The sequence below is a fragment of the Dipodomys merriami genome, unplaced genomic scaffold, assembly GCF_024711535.1.
Source record: "Dipodomys merriami isolate MVZ:Mamm:240054 unplaced genomic scaffold, mDipMer1.0.p SCAF_51, whole genome shotgun sequence".
NCBI lineage: Eukaryota > Metazoa > Chordata > Mammalia > Rodentia > Heteromyidae > Dipodomys > Dipodomys merriami.
The window spans coordinates 2411107-2423485 of record NW_027206080.1 but is presented as its reverse complement, the minus strand read 5'-3'; the positions used below and the strand labels follow the sequence as shown (position 1 = coordinate 2423485).

The 12379-nt window shown below is 38.5% G+C and overlaps 1 protein-coding gene across 1 annotated transcript in view; it reads right to left on the bottom strand.

Moving 5' to 3' along the window:
* Lyst (lysosomal trafficking regulator) overlaps positions 1-12379 on the bottom strand; it is a 144391-nt gene that overhangs the window by 112039 nt on the left and 19973 nt on the right. Inside the window, exons 2-4 of the mRNA XM_069998084.1 lie at positions 11461-11547; positions 9118-9316; positions 865-955 (exon numbers count right to left, since the gene is read on the bottom strand). Coding sequence (XP_069854185.1) covers positions 865-955; positions 9118-9309 — 283 coding nt within the window. The 5' untranslated portion in view covers positions 9310-9316; positions 11461-11547. The remainder of the gene's footprint in view (positions 1-864; positions 956-9117; positions 9317-11460; positions 11548-12379) is intronic.

Genomic DNA, 12379 nt, shown 5'->3' with positions numbered 1-12379 from the left:
TGGAGAATGAATCCTCCTCACTAAAGATAACTAATTTACCTTTCCCTTTGAAATATGTTATAAGAGCTATATGAAAAATATATTTTTTTAAATTTTATTTTATTTTATTTGAGAACATACTGTACAGAGGGGCTACAATTACATGGGCAGGATAATGCATACATTTCTTACCAAGCATTGCAGCCTCCTCCTTTGTTTACCCTTCACCTCCCTTCCCAGCCTCCCCCCTCCCCCCATGAAAAATATTTTTAATTTGGGGCATATAAATAAAAATCTGTAAATAAAATACCCATGCGTTCATTAGGAGAGGGAAAATATAACAGATGAGAACTAAAACTTAAAGGATCTGATCAATTCTACCCAAGCAAAAGATACCTGCGTACAAGGAAGATGGCATCCCTGAAAAAGCACTACTAGTCAGATTCTTAAGGGATAAACAATATTTGAATTCAAATTCCAAAAAAAAAATAAGAGCAGGGAGTTACTGATCAACAAACAAGCACACATCAGTATTAGAAGGCCTTATTGAAAAGAGTTTCACCGCAGAAATTTACTACAAATTAAAACTCATGCATTAAAATATAGGAGGACTTTTTTAAAACCTGAGAGATTTTAAAACACATGGACAGGATGGAAAACTGTCCATCTTCCCATGAAATATTTAAAGTTGCATGTATTTTGTATATAATTTTTTTCAAAATCTGAAATTAAAAATGCTATTAGCGTTGTCACTCCTACCTAGTCTTAAAAGAAAATAATACTTCAGATTTGTACTTTAAAAAAATCAGTGACCATGCTGCTCTCGATGTATTTCTTCTCAGTGGGATTTTGAAAGCACAAGTGCTGGCTGCAGAGGAAACATACCTGTTGTCTGTTGTTCCTGAACAGGGATCTTCCATACCAGGGGAAGGAGCGAGAGAAGCAGAGTCAGGAGCTCTTCCCTGCATGTCAGCGCCTATGTCAGAAACAAGGGAGTCCTCTAATTTGTGCTAAGAGCACATATTAGACACATCCATGTCTAATACCTTGTCTTAAATTGAACTAAAACACCCTTTTTCTTTAAAGGCTGTACTTGAGAACCTAAGAATCAAATTAGTCCATCTTAAAGATAAATTAAAACAGACGCTTTTCCATTTATAAGCTTTTCCTATGACAAGAATGTAACACTATGTGGCAGTACTTAACACATTCTTGTTGGTATTTCCAAAAGTAGCTGCCATTACCACCATGCACTTGAAAGAATTCCTCACCTATGAAGAAAACAGATTTGTTAGGTGAAAATGAAAAGTTGAGCCCTATTAAACAACAAAATAATAACTCAATGTTACTGGGACAATGTGAGACTTCATGCAGTTAAATATAAAACTCAGGAAATATAAAATTTTATACACACACACACACACACACACACACACATATAAAACAGTTATTAGTGAAGATGATTTTACATGTTTATCAACTGCACGTGACAGCCAGAGGACTTCCTGTCTTACCCTTTCTGGAGTAAGTGGTCTGAGCTGGAGAAGGCCCCCTCATTTGGTCCATAAAATACATACACACAAACAAGAACAATAGAAGGTATGCAGTGTAAGTCAGTCCTCTAGTTGTATAGACATTCAATTTAGGAAGTCAGAACAAAGAGCAGTCATTATCAGAAATATAGAAGGAGGAAGAGAACCAGAGAGCTACACGCAGGACACTGAATAACCAATTAAATCAGGAGTTATTCCTCTCATCAAGCTGTGGGGATGGGGTCAGAAGAAGAGATAGTGTTAAGGCAAGGTCACAAAAGTCCACTAGAGAGAGAAGATGACCATCTAAAGTACTCTGACAACAGAAGTGGAAAAGGAGATATATTTGAGAAACTGAGACAGAACTGATACAACTTTACAGTTGGTTTTCTTTGAGGCAAAAGAAATCATTTTTTAAAGATCTAAAAAGTTTCTGTTTTAGGCTATTAGGTAGCTGGCAATGTTCTCCAAAACAGAAAATTTAGCAGTGGTCCTGGGTTGGGGAAAAGATGAATTCACCTTTTAGATACATGGTATCTGAGATGCCAGTTTGATACCCATATGGGAAGCTTTTTAATAGAGATGATCTATGGATCTGGAACCTAAACAAAGAATATGGATAAAAAGACTTGAGAGGTACTGGTGTAGGTAGGGATTGGGGACTGAGGTGGGGGGCGGGGGTGTAGGGATGGAGGGGAGTCCAGGACGTATGTGAGGAATCCCAGGGAGAGTGAGGAAGACAGAATGATAAGAACAGGGGAGTGCTTGTGGACTGAAGGATGGACAGTGCTGAAGGGAAGCCTGCAAAGAAGACTGAAAAGTAAATCCTAGAAGAGAAGTGGAACCAGAGAAACCAAAGAAAGTAGTGCAAGAAGAAAGGATAGTTAACCGGGTAAAAAGCTATTGTTCTTGCAAATAAGGGAAACCATGGGACCTATGTTTCTTTGGGCCTCGCTTACTTCACTTCATATAATTTTTTCCCAAGTTTTTCCATTTCCTAACAAATGGGGCAATGTCATTCTTTCTGATGGAGGCATAGAATTCCATTGTGTATATATACCACATTTTCTTGATCCATTCATCTACTGAGGGCCATCTGGGTTGGTTCCATATCTTAGCTATGGTAAATAATACTGCAATAAACATAGTTGTGCTGGTAGCTTTAGTATGGTCTTGTTTGTGATCATTTAGGTAAATGCCCAAAAGTGGGATTGCTGGGTCTTGATGTTGGCATAATTTGTGGAGGGGAAGGAAAAAAACAAATCATTTAAATAGCGATACAGGTGGACCCATTGCAACAATGAGATGTACAAGTCATTATGTCAAAAAACAAACTTTACAACTTTGGCCAGGGGTGGGGAGGGGGTGTGTGGCGGATGTAGGGGGGAGATGGGAAGGGGAAACAAAGGAGGAGGCAACAATGCTTGATAAGAAATGTACTCATTACCTTGCCCATGTAATTGTAACCCCTCTGTATTTTCACAATAAAAAAAACTACAGCAAAAAAATGATGATCATAAAATTATCCAAATGAATAATAAGATATAATGTGTGTGTGTAAATAATCGAGGAATACATTGTTTTCAACCTGCATGAAAACAAAGTGCACCAAAGATACAATAATTAAGTTTAAATTGTTATTTTACTTAACTGAGGAACTAAATAAATCTTATTCCTAGTACATAGTTAAATTAAAAAAAAAACTATTGTTCTTGATCTATGCAAGATGATGGCTAAAGTCTTTCACTTTTTCACAGGGACTAGAGCGTGCCTGGTGACCTTCACAAATGCAACCTTAATGGAATGCTAATGGGATGACCAATGTGTGAGTTCCATTATAACAGACTGAAGTGTCAAACAAGGTAAGGTCTAAAATACATGGTCTACAATAAAGGAAGCTACTTTTTTAGCTCATCCTTCCTGTAGAGTATTAATCCACATCTTTATCTTTAATAGACAGTGGTCTAATGGAGCTTTCAGGATACAGAACTACAGATACATTGTCTTAGTAAGTTAGCTCGCTGCTCTACAGCAGTACACTGGTAAATTGTCACTGTTGTGTGAACAGGAATTCCTGCCTCCTGTGACACATGGCTCATGTATGTCTCTCATTCCTTCCCACCACTTTAGGGCTTCACCCTGGAAATATCTCCTCTGCAAAGTTTTCCATCAACTCAGACGACTGCTTTCCTTCTCAGGATTTCATGCCGAGGGCCCCAATTTTCTAAGTGGATTAGTTCTCAAAACCTACGGCCTTTCTAAAGTATAAGGCTGTACTTGGGTTTACCTTTACCACTGGAATTAAGAGCCATCCTGCAGTCTGATACAACAACAGGGGAAAATCAATCTTTATTTCACAATCAATGAGCATATTTCCAACACAATTCATATTTTTGTATTTCATAAAATACTTTTTTTCTTATTTGTAGGCACCCTGAAAAACCAGAGCTTGCAGCCCTTTATTTCAAATCAAGCTCTAGTTTTATCTCCCAGGGTCTTAAGTGTACATAATCACACAGTATATGGGGGAGCAGGGAGTCTTTTAATACCTTATGTCATAGATAATACAGGCCATACACAGAACCATTCCCTGGCTATTTCTAAATAGCCTTGCTTAATATTTACACTTTTAACTACCTTCTTGAAGTTAAAAAGGCTGGTCTTACCTTTTAAACTTCCCCAAAATAATAATAAACAGCAAAATAATTTTCATTCAGGTAGCACTTTTTAAATTCAATTCAAAAAACATATCTCAAGTACCTGCCCTTTTTATACTTGCATTGTTAGCCTAGATTTTTAACTAATTGTCCAGCTTAGACATTCAGAAGCAGTAGTAGCAGAGGGGGACACAGGGCAAATGAAGTAAGTCAGGGAAAAGCTGATATCCTGAACCATTCTGATGTCTAGGAATCTCCAACGGCTGATAGGCAGCAAAAAGGGGTCCTCAAATGTCATGCCAAGGAACATCAAGAAAATTTTGGATAGGCAGGAAAAAGGAAGCAATCTGTTGGACAAAACATCTCAAAGCATAGAGCCAAAAGTCCTGCAAAACCATTAATTAAAGAATTATATCATAAGCTGGGCACCAGTGAGGCTGAGATATGAGTATCACAGTTCAAAGCCAGCCTGGGCAGGAAAGTCCGTGACACTCTTTTTTTTTTTTTTATTATTGTGAAAATACCGAACATGGGGGTTACAATTACATGGGCAAGGTAATGAGTACATTTCTTATCAAGCATTGTTGCCTCCTCCTTTGTTTCCCCTTCCCATCTCCCCCCTACATCCGCCACACACCCCCTCCCCACCCCTGGCCAAAGTTGTAAAGTTTGTTTTTTGACATAACGACTTGTACATCTCATTGTTGCAATGGGTCCACCTGTATCGCTATTTAAATGATTTGTTTTTTTCCTTCCCCTCCACAAATTATGCCAACATCAAGACCCAGCAATCCCACTTTTGGGCATTTACCTAAATGATCACAAACAAGACCATACTAAAGCTACCAGCACAACTATGTTTATTGCAGTATTATTTACCATAGCTAAGATATGGAACCAACCCAGATGGTCCTCAGTAGATGAATGGATCAAGAAAATGTGGTATATATACACAATGGAATTCTATGCCTCCATCAGAAAGAATGACATTGCCCCATTTGTTAGGAAATGGAAAAACTTGGGAAAAAATTATATGAAGTGAAGTAAGCGAGGCCCAAAGAAACATAGGTCCCATGGTTTCCCTTATTTGCAATAACTAGTATATGTCTGAGACAAGCAGAAAAGGTCAGATAAGTTGATGTTAGGTGAAATGAACCCCAAGATAAGTATTCAAATGTTTTTTTCTTTCTTGCAATTGTTTCTAGCATATTTATGGTGATTTCTTTTTTTCTTTGTATTTCCCTCCCCCACGGTATAACCCCTGCTTTCCGTGACACTCTTATCTCCAATAAAACCACTAGAAAACTGGAAGTGGTGCTGTGGCTCAAGCAGTAGAGCACTCGCCTTGAGCTGAAGAGCTGAGGGACACCGCTCAAGCCCAGAGTTCAAGCCCCATGACCGACCAAAAAAAAAATAAGAATTACATCAAAAAATGAACACATGGGCTGGGTACCAGTGACTCACACCTGTCATCCTAGCCACTCAGGAGGCTGAGATCTGAATATAGCTGTTCAAAACCAGTCTGGGCAGGAAAGTCCAAGGGACTTGAATTTCCAATAGCCACCAGAAAACCAGGAGAGGTACTGTGGCTCAGGTGGTGGAGCACTAGCCTTGAGCTGAAGAGTTCAGGGACAGTGACCAGGCCCTGGATTCAAGCCCCATGACTGATAAACAAACAAACAAACAAACACATTCCAAGCCCCCAGAATAGAAGGAGGTGCTGCCCTCATAGACCTGCAATCTTCCATAACCACTATGGTTAAGGAAATGCTACATGCCTCTTTCCCTGTCCCGCTAACTGTGTGGCTAGCTTTTCCCCATCTTGTCACTGTGCATGTAGGACTCTGGAGATGGGGGCAGGTAGTTTGCCTCTTGGTTCACAAGTTTTCCACTGAGAAGAGCTACAACAAAAGTACCATGTGTGGAAGCTCACCTGGGACCCAGTGCATACAGGGAGATCCCGAGCTTTCCAGGAAGATGCAGGATGGGACTATACTCTGTGGGGCAGGGAAGGAGTGCAGGAGGAATGTTATTTGGCCAAAGAGGAGTATGGTGGATGAAACATAGCTACAGACTAACTGTAGTTCCTCCTATCAAGTGATGGGCTTTACTTCTCCATCCCTTAAATCTGAGTTGGCTTTGGGGGTTGTTTTGACCAACAATGCAATCAAAATGGCTATGTAGCTTCTTGCCACTTCCCCCTTCCCTCTTCAGAGTGTTTCCAACTATCAGGTAAAGAGGCTAGATGTGGCTTACTGAAAAACGTGGCCTACTTATCCATGTGGGCAGAACTGAGGCAGCCATCAAACAACCCTCAGCCTCCTAAATGACTGAATTCTTGTACACAGAAATAGGTGTACATGCTTATTCCTCTTTGTACTGTGAATCCCTATGTGAGGATGCCAGGACATTTTTGTCATCACTATCAGCCCTTCTTTTCAAAAGCAAGAGCTCCTGGTAAAGATAGTCTCTGTTTTTTCATCCCTGCATCCAGAAGGTGCTAGACACAGTAGGTACTGAATGGTCTGTTGAATAAATCAGTAAACTACATAGCCATACTACAGTATGCCACTATAGAGGAGCTAGTTAAGCAGCACTACATGTGAAAGTGATATTACTACAAAGATGTAGAAAAAGTAAGATGGTATTTAGCAGAGAAAATAGCTAAAGGTTAAAGTAACAATTTTCCTTGATTTTACTCTTAGAACCTGTATCAAGTGACTTTTGTCATTTAATTGCTCCAGATCTCAGTTTCTTCATCAGTAACAGAAGGAGATATATTTGGATAACTAAAAGACCTTTTAGGGGTTGGAGGCATGAATTGGGTAGTAGAGCCTCAGTACTCTTATTTTAAACATGGAGTTTGATTCTTATATAATAAGTGGCAAGTGATCTGGTGCCAACATAATTTATCAAAATTGGACTAGCAAGGGTTGGGGATATGGTTCAATGGAAAAGTGCTTGCCTCGCATGTACAAGCCTCTATGTTCAATCTCCAGCACCACAATAAAAAGAAAATGTCAGTCCTCATAATTTGATTAGCATACATAACCATGAGGTACAAGTGATATTTAAAATTTTAATGATAATTATCATTCCTATGCCTAGATGGTCAAGTATGAAGTTTTACTGAAGGAAGTTATATAATCTTAAATGATTTTAGTCACTTACTAATGCATTAAAATATTTCATGGCTTAAAAGAGAAAAGATAAAATCTTCAGAGACAGAAAGCAGATAGAGTGGCTGCTTAGAGCTAGGAACAGATAGAGAGGGTATGGAGTTTCTTTCTGAGGTGATAGAAATGTTCTGAAACTGCCTAAAACAATGGGTTAATACATCTCCGACTACACTATAAACTTGTCTATGTGACATGGGTAAATTGTATAATATGTGCAGATTTTAAAAAGCTAGTGAACCTAGCACAGGTGGCTCACACCTATAAAGCTAACTACGCAGGAGGCTGAGATCTGAGAAATGTGATGCCGTTTGAAGCAAGCCTGGGCAGGAAAGTCCTGGGCAGGAGACTCTAATAACCAGTTAACTCACAAAAAGCTAGAAGTGGAGCCGTTACTCAAGTAAGAGAAAAAAAAGGGAAAACAAACAAACAAGCTCAGTGACAATGCCCAGGCTCTGAGTTCAAGCCCAGGACCAGCAGAAGAAAAAAAAAAGCTAGTGCAATTCCTATAGGGAATACATGATCAATTTAGAGAAAACCTATCATTACAGTATTGATTCTTTCAATAATATTACATAGTTCTCCATTTATTAGGGACTACTTTAGTGTCTCATAATGCATTATGGAATTCCATGCTTAAGTACTGCACGTATTTTATTATATTTATTCCCGGGGACTTACATGGTATCTTTTAAGAAAGACAGACCTGGGCATGGTATCTGAAGCCTGAAATCCTAGTGACCTAGGAGGTGGTGACTGGGGAATCAGAGTTCAGGGCCATCCCGGGCATAAAATTTCCTGAGATTTCATCTCTTTCAAGGTTGGGTGTGGTGGTGGGCACTGTCATTAGGAGAAGTACAATGGTTGGACACAATGGTACATACCTGTTATCAAAGCAATATGCCTAAGTAGGAAGATCATGGCCCAACTCAGCCTGAATTGAGACTCTACCTCTAAAATAACCAAGGTAAAAAGGAACTAAAGCTGGGCACAGGTGGCTTCATACCTGTAATCCTAGCTACTCAGTAGGCTGAGATCTGAGGATCACAGTTCAAAGCCAGCTCAGGCAGGAAAGTCCATGAAACTCTTAGCTCCAATAAACTCAGAAAACTGGAAGTGGCACTGTTAGCTCAAGAGCTAGAGCACTAGCCTTGAGCTGAAGAGCTGAGGGACAGTGCCAGGCCCAGAGTTCAAGCCCCATGACCAACAAAAAAAAAAAAAAAGAAAGAAAGAAAAAGAAACTAAAGGTGTGACTCAAGTAGTAGACTGTCTGCCTAGCAAGCTTGAGGTCCTGAATTCAATTCTCTGTACCAAGAGGAAGGAAGAGCATTAGACAGCAAGCCCATACGGCCATACCATACTTCAAACAAAAACAACAATGCATATAAGCTAAAGAAAGTAGTAAGTATTAGCAAGCTCCCTAAATCTGTCATACTAAACATTTTAAAAATGAATTGGACCTTTACTGAAAAAGGAAATTCATATTTCTAAATTATAACCTTATACAATAATCAGTTGCTTCACAATATTTGGATAAAAAATATGTATGAAACACATCAGAAAAAAGCCAATTAAATTTCTAACGTATTTCACATAGTAAAACATATCCAAGTAAATTATATAGTTGTAAATGGAGTTGTTGTCTTTGTTTTTTCTAGAGTGATGTAGGAGCTAGGTTATCTCAGAGCCTCTTAAGAAACTATATCACCCAAAATTATACATTTATGACCAAATACAATATACTGATGAAAAACAATGATAGGAAAATGTTACCTGGTCAATGATAGAATTTAGCCTGGTAAGTAACAGAAATCCTCGCCCATAAACAAGGTATTGTCCCAGGGCAGCCATATGTGTCTCCTCTTCTTCTTCTTCCCTGGCCTCTGCCCTCTGAACCACTGCATTGCAAAGCCGGTTGACATCAGTCAGAAATTCACGTGCCAATGAGTTACTGTCAGTGCTCATGACAGAGCTATGAAGCAAGTATAACAAAAAAAGATTAGAAAAATGAATACAAATTTACTTTCAAACTGTGTGGTTGTTTTGTTTTGTGGGTTTTTTTTTTTTAGTTGGTTGTGGGGCTTGAACTCTGGGCCTGGGCACTGTCCCTCAGCTCTTCAGCTCAACGAGCACTCTACCACTTGAGCCACCTTGCCACTTCCAGTTTTCTGGTGGTTTATTGGAGATAAGATCTCATGGACTTTCCTGCCCTGGCTGGCTTTTGAACCGCAATCCTCAGATCTTAGCCTCCTGAGTAGCTAGGATTACAGGTGTGAGCTACCACACCCGGCTTTGTGGTTTTTTTGTTTTTGTTTTTTCTGCTTATGTGGTGCTGAGGAATCAAACCCAGGGCTGCATGCATGCAAGGCAAGCACTCTACCACTGAGCCACCTTCCCAGCCCGTGGTTTGTTTTTAACATAAAATTTAACATAAAATTATCCAGTTATTGGTCTTAACCTTATAAAATTCTTGGGTATAGTTCTAAACTACACAGGCATTTCTTGAATAATCCCTGCAAGGAAGAAATAAGTGCCAGGTGTGAAATGTCTTAGCACAGTTTAGAAGGAAAGATACCACCAGTGGGTGGTAGAAGTTAAGATAGATTCTGCTATAAAACAGATAAACAAGCTAGGCATGGTGGTATTATAGGCATTATGGGCTTATAATGTCTATAATCCTAGCTACTCAGAACTCAGAGATGAGAATTGAGGTTGGAGTTCAGCATGAGGACGGGAGAGAGGAGGAATTTGTGAGATCCCATATCAATCAACAGTTTAGCATGGTAGTACGATTGTCATCTCAGAAAATTGGGGAAAAAATCATGAATGGGAAGAAAATTGTGGTCCAGGTCAGCTCCTGAATAAACACAAACCACCCTATTCAAAAATAAGCTCAGTTAACAGAGTTTAAGAAGGACTCCTATCAGGTAAGAAAAAAAATTGAAGAATTCTAGCAGGTGAAGTTAGGCCACTTGGCTTTAGGATGCATATGAATCAAATAAAAAAAGTCACACTTTAATATGCAGAAAAACAATAAGACAAAATAGACGAAAGTGGTGATACAGAGAAAACAAGTATTCAGAAAGGAAGTCATGAACAACAAAATATTAAAAGAGTTTCAGAAAATGGAACTGTGGCTCAAAATGGTAGAGCTCTAGCCTTGAGTGAAATTGCTCAGGGACAGCACCCAGGTCCTAAGTCCAAGCCCCATGACTGACAAAACAACAACAAACAAAAAAATCCAGATTTTCAAAACAGTTTATCTTAAGGTTAAAAGTAATTTTGAGAGGAGGTGAAATAGACTAGAATGTATCATAAACATGTGTGGAGATGTAACAATGAAATCCCCTCTTATATTACTAATGTGAGCTAACAAATAAACAAACAAAAAACCCCAGCAATTTTGAGCCTACCAGTAACCTTTAAAAAATGCTTATTCCAGAGATGTAAAAGGAAAGGAGACACGCACTGCCCAGTTTCCCTTCGACATTTTACAGTCCTGCTGAGAGAGCAGGGGCTACGTATAATAAGAAATGACTATACAAGCTCCATATCAGTAAAAACTATTCTTTATACATCCTAGTGTACGAAGAAATGTATGTTTTTCTTGATTACACATGTTTATAGACATAAAATTGTTTGACAATGTTTTATCTGTTTTTAAAATTCATACAGACATTATAGTATATGTATTTATACTGTTTTCTTCCAGCAACAATATGTCTATTCCTTTAAGCTATTAAAAGCTATTTTGTAATATGCTACTGCATGAATCAACCACCATCCAACAGAAAGTTTAGGGTTTTGCTCTGGGGCTAAATTAATGATATCTAACTATGTTATTTCAAAGTCTTCAAATGAATTGTCTTTTTTTTTTTTTTTTTTTTGATCGTGGGACTGAACTCTGGGCCTGAGCGCTGTCCCTGAGCTCTTCAGCACAAGGCTAGCACCCTACCACTTGAAAAAAGCCACTTCCGGCTTTTTTCTGTTTATGTGGTGCTGAGGAATAGAACCCTGGGCCTCATGCATGCAAGACATTCACTCTACCACTGAACCAAATTCCCAGCCCTGAATTAAGCCTTTTGATTGCTAATATTTCTTACATTTGATACTTACCAGTCTTTTAACGCTTCTGTAACATTTACAAATGTATAATTTGGGTTCAAAAACTAGACGAAACACACTCTTAGGATAAAGCTTCACCTACAAAAAAAACCCAAATATATGAATTCCAATAGTAAACAATAAAGAATTTTAACAAATAAGATTCTAACATAAAATCACTGGCCAGTCTTGACATATAATAACTGGGTCAACCAATAAAGTTTTTATAATCTCTGGAGTACACTAAAAAGAATGTTTAGCTTTAAGAAGTGAGTTTTGAGGGAGGGAGTTCCGGAACATGGTGCTATGAACTTAACCATAGATCTCTTCTCTTTTTCCAGTAAATCACAAGTTATCTACCAAGGAGAATCAAGTTAAGGTAGCTAATCAAGTTGGTAGCATATCACTTATGTATAACTCAGAATTCCTGAACAGCAAAATTATTGTTGTCCCGTCAGGGTGAAAGGTATATGATGAACACAAAATTAGTCACTGATGACTAATTACCAAATTTCATATTCTTGAATTCTTCAAACAAATTAATTACTTGTGTACAATGATGACTATTTCTAGACTACCATGGAAAAATTCCTACTTCTAGGATAGCATCAGGATGCTTTTCTTTAGCTGTCTAGTCTCTCCTCCCCTTCACTTCAGTTTTTATACTTTTTTTCCCCCAGAGCTGAGGACCTAAGTTAAGATCTTGCACTTTGCCAGGCAAGTACTCTTCCACTGAGCCAATTCCCTAACCACTTTCACTTTAGTTTTTAACGGGAATAAACATCAAAATATTTCTTATTACAGTTTTAAAGGTTTAGTTTTAGTTACAAGACTTTAAAAAAAATAAAAGCAATCTTTAATTGCTTCAGAGCACTCAAATCTGGAAACCTACCCTGAGTTTTCTTGGCAAACACTTCTTGTAGCATACATT